Raw genomic sequence first — 13,647 nt, 5'->3', positions numbered from 1 at the left:
AGGCCCCAATCAGAACAGACAAAACAAGTGAAAATCTTTGTGGGATTTGCTTCCCACACTTTAAGCAATTGTTGACTTTTTTGAACATTAGGAAGAAGAAAGTTGTCTGAAAAATGAGCCAACCAATGGACTCTAAGCACACTGATCACACATGACGTGCATCAGACTGTACAGCTAAAAATAACTGAATAATGCTCTGACAGACACCTTTAAGGTTACCCTGACATCCAGATTTATTCAGATGTCCATCAGCTAGGGATGATGTAAATACTCTGGAAATCAGGCCAGTCGCAGGCTTCTGCGTGGCAGGAAGATGAAAGAATCAGTACTGCAACACTGACTACAAAAACATACCATGTTTCAGTAAACAAAACAATGAAGTGATAAGCAAGAGAAGTTCTGCACCTTCCAAAGGAGGAACGTGAAAAAAAAGATTCAGAACATAGCAAAGTCACAATTTCATGAAAACATACAAGATAGTTTGGTAAGCCCCATTCAGATGAATTTTATTGGTGTAAATGATGTATTGAATAATGTTTCTATTTACATTAATGCTATATTGTATGAAATGCATTGGATGACTGTAGCTGCTTTAGTATTTTAGTACTCATACAATCAGTGAAATTCGGATTAGAGCTGACACGTGTGTTGAAGTTAGATCCAAGGCATTTGATTTAGGTGTAGTTGCTGTTAGGTTTACCATTAGAGTTAGATTTAGGGATGTGGTTAGGGATTTAGGCTAATATTAGAATTAGGGTAAGATTTACTGTGTGTGAGTTACATTTAGGATTATAAGATCTGTGTAGTGTTATGGGCAATATATTGAATATGCTGGTGCTTTGCTTTCCACAGAAAATGGCATGCATAACTATTTATATTGTTTTTGTTAGTTTTTAATGAATGTGTATTTTAGCAAAATGATTTTTTTACTATTTAGATCCAATTTAATCATTTTTGATTATTTTTTGTTTTAAGATGTTCTGAACGACAGTGCCACTAACAATTCAAAAGTATAACAAAAAGAGATGGTTAAGTAAAACATCTGACCAAGGAAGTTAACATGAGCATAATATACCATGGCATATACTATACCAACATGTTGTTCTTCAGTTTCCAGTACAATGCAGACTCTTAGGCTGTACTAGGCTACTCCAGCTATATACTATAATAGACTGCCTCTAGTACAGCTATATACTATGATAGACTGTCTCTAGTACAGCTATATACTATGATAGACTGGCTCTAGTACAGCTATATACTATGATAGACTGGCTCTAGTACAGCTATATACTATGATAGACTGTCTCTAGTACAGCTATATACTATGATAGGCCGGTGCTTATATAGCTATCTACTACGACAGACTGGCTCTAGTACAGCTATATACTATGATAGACTAGCTCTAGTACAGCTATATACTATCATAGACTGGCTCTAGTACAGCTATATACTATGATAGACTGGCTCTAGTACAGCTATATACTAAGATAGACTGTCTCTAGTACAGCTATATACTATGATAGGCTGGTGCTTATATAGCTATCTACTATGACAGACTGGCTCTAGTACAGCTATATACTATGATAGACTAGCTCTAGTACAGCTATATACTATCATAGACTGGCTCTAGTACAGCTATATACTATCATAGACTGGCTCTAGTACAGCTATATACTATGATAGACTGTCTCTAGTACAGCTATATACTATGATAGGCTGGTGCTTATATAGCTATCTACTACGACAGACTGGCTCTAGTACAGCTATATACTATGATAGACTGGCTCTAGTACAGCTATATATTATGATAGACTGGTATTACCTTTTGCCTAAATTGAAGTATTCTCTGCTTGCTGTCCTTGCAGTCGGGTTCATCACCATCACATATAGCACTCATGACTGCAATCAGTTCCTTAGGAGCAGATACCTGTTAGGAAAGAAATGACAAATGGCAATAACTTATTAAGGATTCTCTTACGTACAGTGTTTCAGCATATACCTTTGTCATTGTGGTACATTTAGTCCACAGCAGTTACTCTCCAGTTTCTATCTTTTCCTCTATTTGTCTCACATTTGATGTCATCTATAGAAATGTTCTTTGGTATGCAATTCACAATAACAATTCATATAATTCATATTTTGCAAGCAATGAGGGATAACTTCAAAAATAGCTGATAGAGTAAATGTAAGAAACGGAGGCAGATTTCTGGATGAAAATAGTTTAGTTGATTTTCTGTCATAAGTAATCAAACATTTAGAGTAGCTTAAATTATCCAGAAATTTATTTATTATAACTTTAACACTTGAGAAAAATCTTTAACGCTCCTTTGTACTTTATAGGATTTATTAAGCTGATGAAGTGGTGTTCCGGTTTTATGTGAGAATTTAAGTGCGATTGCAGGGAAATGTGTAGTGACAACAAAACTGCTGTTTCTTGCAGTCTTTGTCAATCTTAGAATTAGTGGATATAAGTAGCAGGGGTGTGGGGTTGCAGTGGGGCTTGCCTCCTGTAAATAAAGCTTTAAATATATAGCAATAACTTTCAAATTTCACTATTACATGTCTTAAAATCACACTTACATTTTTGCAAATTTGGGACTCACATTACTGAGTCTGAAACTTTCTAAAAGGATCGAAGTATGAGAGACCACAAACACTTATTCTGTGGCATCAACATTTTGATAGTTCTCTGGCTGAATAAAGCCACTTTTCTGTTTCTGAAAACAATGTATTTGTGTTAGCGGCCCCTTCTCTAAACTGTGTTATGAAATTGTTGGTAGTGCAACTTCCAGAGTATTTCACATGACCACAAATCCTATTTTTTGTTTAGAATAAAGATATTTTTATATCAATGAAAAATATGTAAATTGTCAGGGTTTTTTCACAAATATTTTTTCACTTGTGTCTAATATTTTATAGCTAAATAGTCATATCAATGGTGCAGTGTCTTGTGCCTTCATAACCATCACATTTAATTTAATCACACTAATAATTCATAACTAGTTGTCATACTTTTTATTTGCTAATGGAATCTTGCCACTTTTGTCTACTTCAAACAAGAAAAATAAGAGATTCCCTAGAATCAAAGGCTTTTCCCAGAAGAAAAAAAAAACTCCACCGTGTCCACACTTCTTTAAAACTCAACAGAAAGAATGGCTCACAAAACTTCAAGGCACTTCAGAGATTTAATATATAAACTTCAGTTTTCATTTCTGAAGTTTATATATTAAATCTGTGAAGTAATGGAAGTTTTTTGAGCCATTTTTTCTGTTCAGTTTTTTGGTATATTACCATTCTGGCTCGGACTTTCAGCCTGCTTAAATGCCGGTGGTTGTCTCTACTATACACTTCTATCCAATAAAACAAGATTTGACAACATAGCTCTTTGTTTTTAAAATGTTTCATCTGTTCAATAACTCCTCAGGTCACAAATTTTAATGTCATTTGGTGTTGTCTTGTATCTTGGAAAATAGATTTAGCAACTTATTTTCTAGATGTTTTATCCCTAATTTGGAAATATCTACTTTAACAAATACTTTATTTTGTTAATATTTCCAGACAGCAGACAGTAGCACTTTTTACAAGAATAGTGTATGGGCAAAGCTCATATAATTCAGTTCTATGTGGATAGTGGAATTTGTTTAAATTTTGCAAAGTAATTAAGTATTGCTGCATAGCAAAGGCCACTTAAATTAACACTGGAGAATTGGCGAACCACAAACTGGCTGAATGTTGCTGTCAGATATCATTGGTTCTAGAATGGGCCATTGGTGATCGCAGTGTTTTAAAAGTCCAAAAGTTGCATGGTGTGGTAAAAACAGAGTAAGCAGTAAGCATGTTGGATTACGAAATGTACAGTTAAACACAGTGGGCTGCCTCATAGTGCCGTACCCTGCAACATACACCTATGAGTCAGGGTATATATCAGTACAGCTACACCAGTACTGCACAAGATTAGAGATCGACTGAGGTAAATATAATATGTACCTTTAAGTGCAAGAGATTCATTGTATAGACATGGTCTGAAATTTCTCATTTTGTCTGTATAGCTGAATATGAATCTTTTTTATAATGTGATGTCAAACAGAAAATGCATGGGTTTTTAAATTCTAAACCTAAGAATCAGTTGTGGGTTGAATGTATAGCACTGCAATGCAGGGGGTAAAGTAGCTGTCTTATCATTAAGCAGACAAACCAGCTCTGAATTTTAACCAATCTACAAGAGGGTCATCCAAAAGAAGAGTAAGCAGTCACCTGCCTATCTTTCAATGAAGGAGTCTACTTTTTTTTCATTATTTCTGTTTCTGGGGCCATCTATACCAAACAGATGGCTAGTGACTGACTGTGGGAAATGACATCACAGATGGCTAGTGAATGCCTGCAGGGAATGACATCACTGACGGCTACTGACTGTCTGTGGGAACTGACATCACTAAATGCTGTTCATGAATAATAATATGACTTGGCAGTTGTTAATGGCCTTCAGTATGATGTACCAGAAAAGGAAAAAAAGATAGGACAAAATATGCATCTATATTCCTAGTAAACAACAATAAACAGCACTAAATTGCAATATCCTCCAAAATTTACCATTGTACTATAAGCAATGATGGGGAAAGATATTAGGGTCCTAATATGTCTGATGTTTCGGCTGTGGAGACAGCAATGATTTTAAAATTTCACAAATGTAAAAGTATATTTAAAGTGAGCTCTAAGCTTTATGGAGAATGTATTGCTAAATAATTTTTGGATCAGAAGGAAAATACAGCTTTGAAAAAAAATGTTACTAGGGCCATGTTTTAAAGCGGCAGTATCATATGCTTTTTGAATTGTACAACAAAAAAATACAATAATCATAATGTGTGTGTGTGTGTGTGTGTGTGTGTGTGTGTGTGTGTGTGTGTGTGTGTGTGTGTGTGTGTGTGTGTGTGTGTGTGTGTGTGTGGAGGGTGTATTTATCCAGTGCCAGCTCTTACAATTCAATACCTTATTCATGTAAATAAAAACTGTTTTCACACCTAGATGATGTGAGTTCAGTTAGTTGTGAAGACACTGTCAGGGCTGGGTGGATGGGTGGGTGGGTGCTAGTGTGAAGCCTACATCAGATGACTTATCCTGGTGCTCCCACAACAGCTCTGTGATGCTGTCCCATGAACCTTAATCTTTTTGCTGGCCCCAACCCTAAGTCGGAGTAAATCTGAGGGAGACAGGAGGAACAGGTAGAGAGAGAGAGAGAGAGAGAGAGAGATGAAGGAGAAGCACTGCACGCAGCTAATAAACAGCTATGTTGGAGAAAAAAACAGCTGCAAAAAAAAGTCTTATATACTGTATTTATTTCATTTTTAACAATATGCAAGTCAGATGTATACATACCTGGGCATAATATGTCTGTTTCACTGCAGGGGTATCTTGGCAGGGTGTTATGCTTCTGCAGTGGATGAACTGTAACACAGAAGAGCCCAGAATTAATTAAACCTCATCTACAGCTGTACTGCTCAGTGTCATATGAACTGCAGCTGTTCACAAGTTAGTTCAGAGCACACAGTCTCAGTAGAACAGATGGTACAATCTTTTGTGGCTGTGCAGTGTACAGATACTTACCAGTTCCACAGTAAACATACTAAAGAAACTATTTATGTATTAATACAAAAACTGAAAAAAAAATCCTCTTATAAAACAAAAGTATCAATGGCCTGTAAAAGATTTTCCCCTTAAAAGATTAACCCCTCATCATCACTGGATATGTATTTCAGAGCAGTAGCTAGGTAATATCCTCATTCCTTCATCATCACCACATTAGAACAAATGGCAGTTTACATATTTCTAGCTGTTCTCCACTCCTTTGTTACATTAGCAGACCATACCATGTGTGAGTCAGAGTAAGGGCAAACCATAGCAGTTTTATTAACTTTTAAGCCTACAGTTACTCACTTTGGGGCTTTTACATTTATTTTTGGGAGAACATTACTAGAACATCAAGTTTATGACAGATTTTCAGGAGTATTTGCTTTTACTGCTGCTGCTGTGTGTGTGTGTGTGTGTGTGTGTGTGTGTGTGTGTGTGTGTGTGTGTGTGTGTGTGTGTGTGTGTGTGTGTGTGTGTGTGTGTGTGTGTGTACACACATTTGTGGGTGTGTGGTGTATGTGTGTACCTGTGTGGCGTTGCCTGTGCATCTTGGATGTTCAAAAGAATGTATTCCTCATGCCTTGAGAACTCATTTAGGTTGTTTGACCTTTTCACTGGTAACATGCTAGTTTACAATACAGAATCCCACCTATGTTTGATGAAAATAAGCCCAATGAAAAAGGGAAAAAGAAGGCTAGGATTTGGACTTGGTTTACTGAGCTGGAGAACTAAAAGCATGCCCTTACAGATGTTGCACTGTTGCTTACTGGGAGAGCAAAACTCATTGCACTTGGGGTTTCAACAGAGGCTCTGAATAAAGTTGAAGATATGTCTGTCCACCTTGGTAAGGTACAGACATGTTACTGAGACAGCAGAAAAATCAGATTTATGCGGCAGACACCAATTTTGACTGGATTACCTGAGAGGGCAGTTTATATGACCTAGATGGTAGTACGTCTGCAATATGTTTAACCAGCTGATAGGAAGTTTTCTATTGGATGCTTCTGTGTTTTAAATTATTTCTAACATATTTTAGGAATAATCCTTCTAATAAAGGATTTAGTTAGAAGTGAGGGTTGAGAAGGTTCTTCTGAGAGAACCAGTGTGAGAGTGCCTACCAAGAAGCAGTTTATATGTTAAGAGAGGGTCCAGATGGATGTGCAAATATGGTATGGTGCCCCCAGTGTTTTAAAGCTAAGTACTGCATGCTTCAATTTAAAAAATAGTCAGTTAGCATTAAAAACACATACTGAACTTCCTTTAACTTCAGTGAAGTCAGACTTAAAGCATATTTTCTGAGAAAACTCATCAGGCTCTGCAATGAGCATTACTACAAACCAGGACGCAGCATATTTCATGGAGCAGAAATGCAATGTCAACTATGCAGACAAAAGAGCTCAATGAGAGAGCAGTTATCAAGCACGGATATACTACCTAAGATTGGTAAGAGATCCAAATATGTAGCGTGTCAGAGCTCCCATAACTGACTGGGCTGTTCAAACCGAGATGAACAAGTGAAAATAATGGAGAAAAAAATATGTGACAATACAGAAAAATGCAACATAATGTCATTAGCCAGAGCCAGTTTTAGATGCACAATTTTTGCTGTAGAATGTCTCAAGTGTCAGCTGTGATTGATACTTCAGGATTAGTAAAGTGAGTAAAAACGAGATGGAAAATATATTGAAAACATGTACACCCAGTAGCAAGACTCAGGTTTGGAGATGGAGAGTGAAAATGCTAGCAAAATAGTACAAGTCAAGTGTGATATTGAAATAGAAATAATTCCAGTTAAAACACCTTTATTGCTAAGTATGATGTCCATAAAAAGGCAGGAGCAGTCCTGAACATGGAAAATGACAAAGCAGTGATGCTTAAACAACCAGTGACCCTAGAATTCACCATCTCTGGGTATTATTGTGCCAACATTATAGATAAAGATTTTAAGGAAAGCCATTGTGAGAACGAGGTCCTCACATTTCAGAGAACTTGACCACGGAGCAGGAGCAGAAAGTTTAAAGGAATTGTATCTTCAATTTGGGCATGTATCTGTGGACAGACTGCAGTAACTGGCAGAGGTGTAGCTAGGGCGAAAGGGGCAGCCTCACCTGATGCAAGGTGTTAGGGGTTGTGATTGGCAGGTGTTGATATTATGGGACTGCAGTACCTTTATTCAGAAATGAATGCTGATAATGCATTTATGGGCATGTCAGAAGAGCTGAAATGCTTTGTGACTGGTAATGTAATAGTAGTAAACTGCTTGTTACATTTGTAGCAAGCAGCTTGCTATGGTTATGAGTGAATTTTTCAGAAGAACCATTTTTCTCCTAAATTTTGTGTTGAGGGAGGCTTCAGTTTGGGAAAGATATGGTTCTGAGTACAGAGAACAAAAGCCATGAGTGAAACAAATTGTTTACAATTGTGAGTTTTGCCTGAAATATAGCAGACATAAAGCTGGGTCTATTGTTGGCATGCCTCTGCTCTCTGAGTACAAAAACAGTTGCTGTTGCCTTACACAAGACTGAACACATCAGTTCATGCTTTCATATCATCAGTCAATTCACAGGTTTCAATGCTAAAAGCATTGTGAACACAAAGCAGCTTTCAGAAATTGTATAGAAATGTATTCATTGTTGTATAAGCAAGGACTGTCTACCTCAGAAAATATTCAGTAATATGGCAGCGAACTTCAATACTGAATCGATAATCATAATAGGGTATAGTTTTAGGAGCACTCAGCTCCTCGAAAGATGCAATTAGACATTAACAAAGTAATGTTAATATACAAGTCTGTAGTGGATGTGACAGTCCTTATCGGCATGTATTTACTCAGAACCCATATCACCCTTCTGTTCTGATTGATAAATTGCCTAATCTAGAAGGGGCCACAAGAACAGTGGCAATGAGAAAACATATTTCAGCATCGTATGCATCAAGGAGTTTTGCTGAGATTAGAACAGAAATTGGAGGGCACTACAGAAACACCTTAGTAGCACAAATGAAAGGTTTGAAATGTGTAATAAGGTGCACTACAAAATAACTGCCTTTGCAGAGTAAAAATGAACCAAAGTCATTCTTGGCCAGGTTGGATGTGTGGTATTTCTGAAGCATGGCCCTGTTTGTGTAAGGGTGTGTCATTCCAGGCTGTGTAAAGTCAAGACTGAAGTGAAGGATCAAAACATCAGTAAAACTGACAGTAGTGAGGCGAGAAACTTACTGGAAATGATACCAGTGAGCTCAGAAGAGGGACATGAAATGGAGAACTCCAAAGTCTATAAGATAGATTTTAGTACTGATGGACTAAAGCAGCTGCAGATGCTAAAACAAGACAGTGTTCATCGTTGTGGATAGATGAAAAAAAGATGCAGCATACAGCAGAAATCTTAGGGCAGGCTTGTAGAGCTACAGGAAGGAAGGAAGTGTAACTTGAAACATTTATATCAGCTGATATTGCAGGCACAGGAGGATCTGCTGACATGTCACGTAGAAGTTATTAAAAACTCATCAGTAACTAGTACTGGTACAACTCAAGAGCATCAGGTTTTGTGATGAATTTCTAAAGGAAATGCAGACTTACTATTTGCACAGATGGTCTTCTGGCTCCTGATGATAAATAAAAGATATTTGTTGCCTGACACAGTATGACATTAAACTTGATACCCATCATTAATAACAGCTGCCAGACTGATATTTTTCTTTTGTCAGCCTTGGCCAAACAGTTCTTCCCACTACCCTACTCACCCGTTTACTCTGACTATCCTACTCACCCATGGACTCTGCACTCTTGATATATACCGAGGGTGAGAATAAAGTGTTGGTAGGTCATCATATTCAGTTCAACATCAGTGGTCCCTGAAGATTGGACGACAATGACCTAGCTGCAAAAATATTTGCTGAAAACGGTTTATCAAAAAGTTAAATATTTTTCAGGTTTTCACTCATTTTCAAAGTAATTCAGAACTGTGTATAGCCTAGCCTTCTGTTTCAGCAAATCAGATAAAAGCAGGATTAAATGTTAATTGTTTTTCAATGAACTGCACGTTTATTGCATGGACACTATTTATCAAAAAAAAAAAAAAAAAGCCTTATAGATGCCCTCATTGACATAATGGTTTAATTGGTGATACGAACCAGCATCTGAATGAAGACTGTCCTTGCAAGTATACACTCTCACACAAGGCAATTACTAAAAGCTGCAGTACCTGAAACTGCACTTAGATTGGCTAATCAAAAGCAACAGTGCAAAACTATGTCAACATTCCAGAAATCTAATTTTTGTAGAGTCCCAGAACCACATGCCACACATATCATGAACTAATAATATATCACCTCTGAGACGAAACATAAATGGAGAGGGTCTGACTGAACCTACTGAATTCCAACTCGGCATACCTCTCAGCCTCTTAGCACTGTAAATCTGGACAAAGCTTAAAATAATGGGCAGGATAAAGGCCCTAAAATAGGAATAGACTTTAAATATTGCTCTTATAAACTTAGAAAGTCACTAGAATAACAGTTTTTGTATTAGCGTGTATTTATTGAAGGATATAAAACCTAAAACACAAATATATGCCATTATTTAGTGACTTCAGTTCTCACTGATTTGTCAGAAAATTACAAATTTTATGAGGAATAGACCAAATATATGATGCAAAAATCTGGACAGTTTCTGAAAATCTGGACAGTTAAGAGATATGCAACTCACTGAAGGTAATTTTATAAGCTATTTATTGAAGTGTTTACTCATTCATGCGTGGTAAAATAGAGCATAGTAAACATACAATATCTCTGATCATGTACAGACCTAAGTAATATATAGTTAACAGTTTTTACACAGGGCAAGCCCCCTGACAGCTCTGCTGTGTCCCACACACTTAACTCTGAGGTCACAAACACACTAAGAAGATAAAATTGCTAGCATTCCCTCCTTCCCAAGTTTTTCCAATCTCAGAGTTCCTATCTGTATAAGCCAGGATGTGTGAAGGCAACTCACCCCCATGTGGGGGTACAAAGGGAGGTGGCTTTCCTTTTTGCAAAAATGTTGCATTTACATTTGTGCTGTATTGTGTTAGTGTGAATGTTAACATCATTTGGATGATACTATTGTAAGCTTTAGAACAGTAAGTGGGGACTTTCCTGATGCATCAATTTAGTAAACAGTGCTCAAATTATATATTTCAGAAAGATGGGTATTGTTAAATTCAAGTAAATCTCATGGTAAAGAAAAATCTTTCCTCTTCCCTAAAGTTTTCATATCTCATTGGTGTTATGTATTATTCTTGGGGACTCTTCCCTAAAGTCTTCATATCTCATTGGTGTTATGCATTATTCTTGGGGACTCTTCCCAAAAGTTTTTATATCTCATTGGTGTTATGTATTATTTTTGGGGACTCTTCCCTAAAGTTTTCATATCTCATTGGTGTAATGTATTATTCTTGGGGACTCTTCCCTAAAGTTTTCATATCTCATTGGTGTTATATATTATTCTTGCGTACTCTTCCCTAAAGTTTTCATATCTCATTGGTGTTATGTATTATTCTTGGGGACTCTTCCCTAAAGTTTTTATATCTCATTGGTGTAATGCATTATTCTTGGGGACTCTTACCTAAAGTTTTTATATCTCATTGGTGTAATGTATTATTCTTGCGGACTCTTCCCTAAAGTTTTCATATCTCATTGGTGTTATGTATTATTCTTGGGGACTCTTCGCTAAAGTTTTTATATCTCATTGGTGTTATGTATTATTCTTGGGGACTCTTCCCTAATGTTTTCATATCTCATTGGTGTTATTTCCTTTACTCTTTTTTAATTAGTCATCTCATTGGTGTAATGTATTATTCTTGGGGACTCTTCCCTAATGTTTTCATATCTCATTGGTGTTATATATTATTCTTGCGTACTCTTCCTTAAAGTTTTCATATCTCATTGCTGTTATGTATTATTCTTGGGAACTCTTCCCTAAAGTTTTCATATCTCATACTCTTCCCTAAAGTTTTCATATCTCATGGTGTAATGTATTATTCTTGGGGACTCTTCCCTAAAGTTTTCATATCTCATTGGTGTTATGCATTATTCTTGGGGACTCTTTCCTAAAGTTTTCATATCTCATTGGTATTATGTATTATTCTTGGGGACTCTTCCTTAAAGTTTTCATATCTCATTGGTGTAATTTATTATTCTTGGGGACTCTTTCCTAAAGTTTTCATATCTCATTGGTGTAATTTTTATTCTTGGGGATTCTTCCCTAAAGTTTTCATATCTCATTGGTGTTATGCATTAATCTTGGGGACTCCTCCCTAAAGTTTTCATATCTCATTGTTGTGTATTATTCTTGCAAGACTCTCTCCTGCAACACTCTAAGGCTGCACGTTATTATCATTTTGTTTACACAGCACTAAATCACTACCCTGCTCTCCCAGACAGTTTCATATCTTTGACAGTATTTCATGCAGCGCAATGATGTTTTGATGTAGTGTAGTTACTAAACTGAGTTTTGGTAGCTCATTTTCATTGAGATCATGTAAACACGTCAGTTATAGAGTTATATCTCTTGTCAGTTATAGAGTTATATCTCTTGTCAGTTATAGAGTTATATCTCTTGTCACTTATAGAGTCATATATCTTGTCAGTTATAGAGTTATATCTCTTGTCACTTATAGTTATATCTCTTGTCACTTATAGAGTTATATCTCTTGTCACTTATAGAGTTATATCTCTTGTCACTTATAGAGTTATATCTCTTGTCACTTATAGAGTTATATCTCTTGTCAGTTATAGAATTATATCTCTTGTCACTTATAGAGTTATATCTCTTGTCACTTATAGAGTTATATCTCTTGTCACTTATAAAGTTATATCTCTTCTTTAGAATACCAGCATATCTCTCAAATTCTTAGAGCAAGAATCAGGGACAAAGTCAAAAAGTAATGAGAGGCAAAGGCACAAAATAGGCACAGATTTTATAATGTACTCTTATAAACTTAGTAAGTTGTTAGAATAACAGGTTTTAAATTACTGTACACTTTCTGAAGGATATGAAGTCTGAAACTCAAATGCCTGTCAGTCGATAAATGCAGTCATCAGTGATTTGCCATAAAGCCACACACTTCACAAGGAACAGACCAAAAATATAAGGTGAGAATCTGGACATTCCACAAAATTCTGGACAATTGGGGAGGTACAAATCCCAGTTACCTGTGGTCTATCATTCTGAAGCAAAAAGTTACCACTCTCTAAAACTAAAGAATACATTGATGTAGAGACTGAACTATCCACAGGTAATTTTTTGTGGGACTTCTGGGTGAAAAAAAAGATATTTGAGTTAAAGAAGACATAGACCTTGCAACTGACCAATTACTACATCATGCAGGAAGTGTAATATGTTTTTATTGACTATTAGTGCTAATAGTGCTGCTGGACTGGCAAGTGTAACAGCTAGTTATGAAGTAAATACCCTCAAACCCACTGAGTTTTCCAACTAATTAAGTTACATGGAAATCAAAACTTAGAAAACGTATATAACCCGATTTATATTGTGGTTTATGACAGATTTAAAAGGCCAGTGTTATGTCATGTAACATTCATTAAGATTTATTAATTACTGAAAAACAATTAGATGTTCAAAACACACTTGTTTTTACTAATTGTTTAATACATAACTTAACTATAGATTTCTTAAAAGAAGTTTCCCATTCCTTATGCCTGTGACCCATAAAGTCCATTCTGTGTAGCAACGTTAGTAACAGCAGTTTGTCTCCATGATTTTACATGGTAACTGTCTCCTCCCTCCCCCTTTGAAGTACATAATATGCCCACTATGTTTAGTCTGGCTTCTTAGTGCAAAGGGTTAAGGAACAGCTTCAACTTCTAACTATTGAGTTTGATTCCCTGTGTTTCCATTTGCTGCTTTATGACCCCAAACAAGTCAGCATTAATAAATTAAATAAAAACACCTACAGAAAAATCTTACAAAAAAAATCAAAAAAGTAAACAAAATAATGTTTAATCTTTAAACATTTCAGT

At 36.1% G+C, this 13,647-nt stretch overlaps 1 protein-coding gene across 1 annotated transcript in view; it reads right to left on the bottom strand.

Annotated features, from left to right (window-relative positions):
* The window catches only part of LOC122814922 (leukotriene A-4 hydrolase-like), a 334,501-nt gene that overhangs the window by 235,204 nt on the left and 85,650 nt on the right, over positions 1 to 13,647 (bottom strand). Inside the window, exons 4-5 of the mRNA XM_044087186.1 lie at positions 5,374 to 5,442; positions 1,823 to 1,927 (exon numbers count right to left, since the gene is read on the bottom strand). Coding sequence (XP_043943121.1) covers positions 1,823 to 1,927; positions 5,374 to 5,442 — 174 coding nt within the window. The remainder of the gene's footprint in view (positions 1 to 1,822; positions 1,928 to 5,373; positions 5,443 to 13,647) is intronic.

The sequence above is a fragment of the Protopterus annectens genome, chromosome 11.part0 (genome assembly GCF_019279795.1).
Source record: "Protopterus annectens isolate FY-2018-M chromosome 11.part0, PAN1.0, whole genome shotgun sequence".
NCBI classification, from domain to species: Eukaryota; Metazoa; Chordata; order Ceratodontiformes; family Protopteridae; genus Protopterus; species Protopterus annectens.
This window is presented reverse-complemented; position numbering and strand designations above follow the sequence as displayed.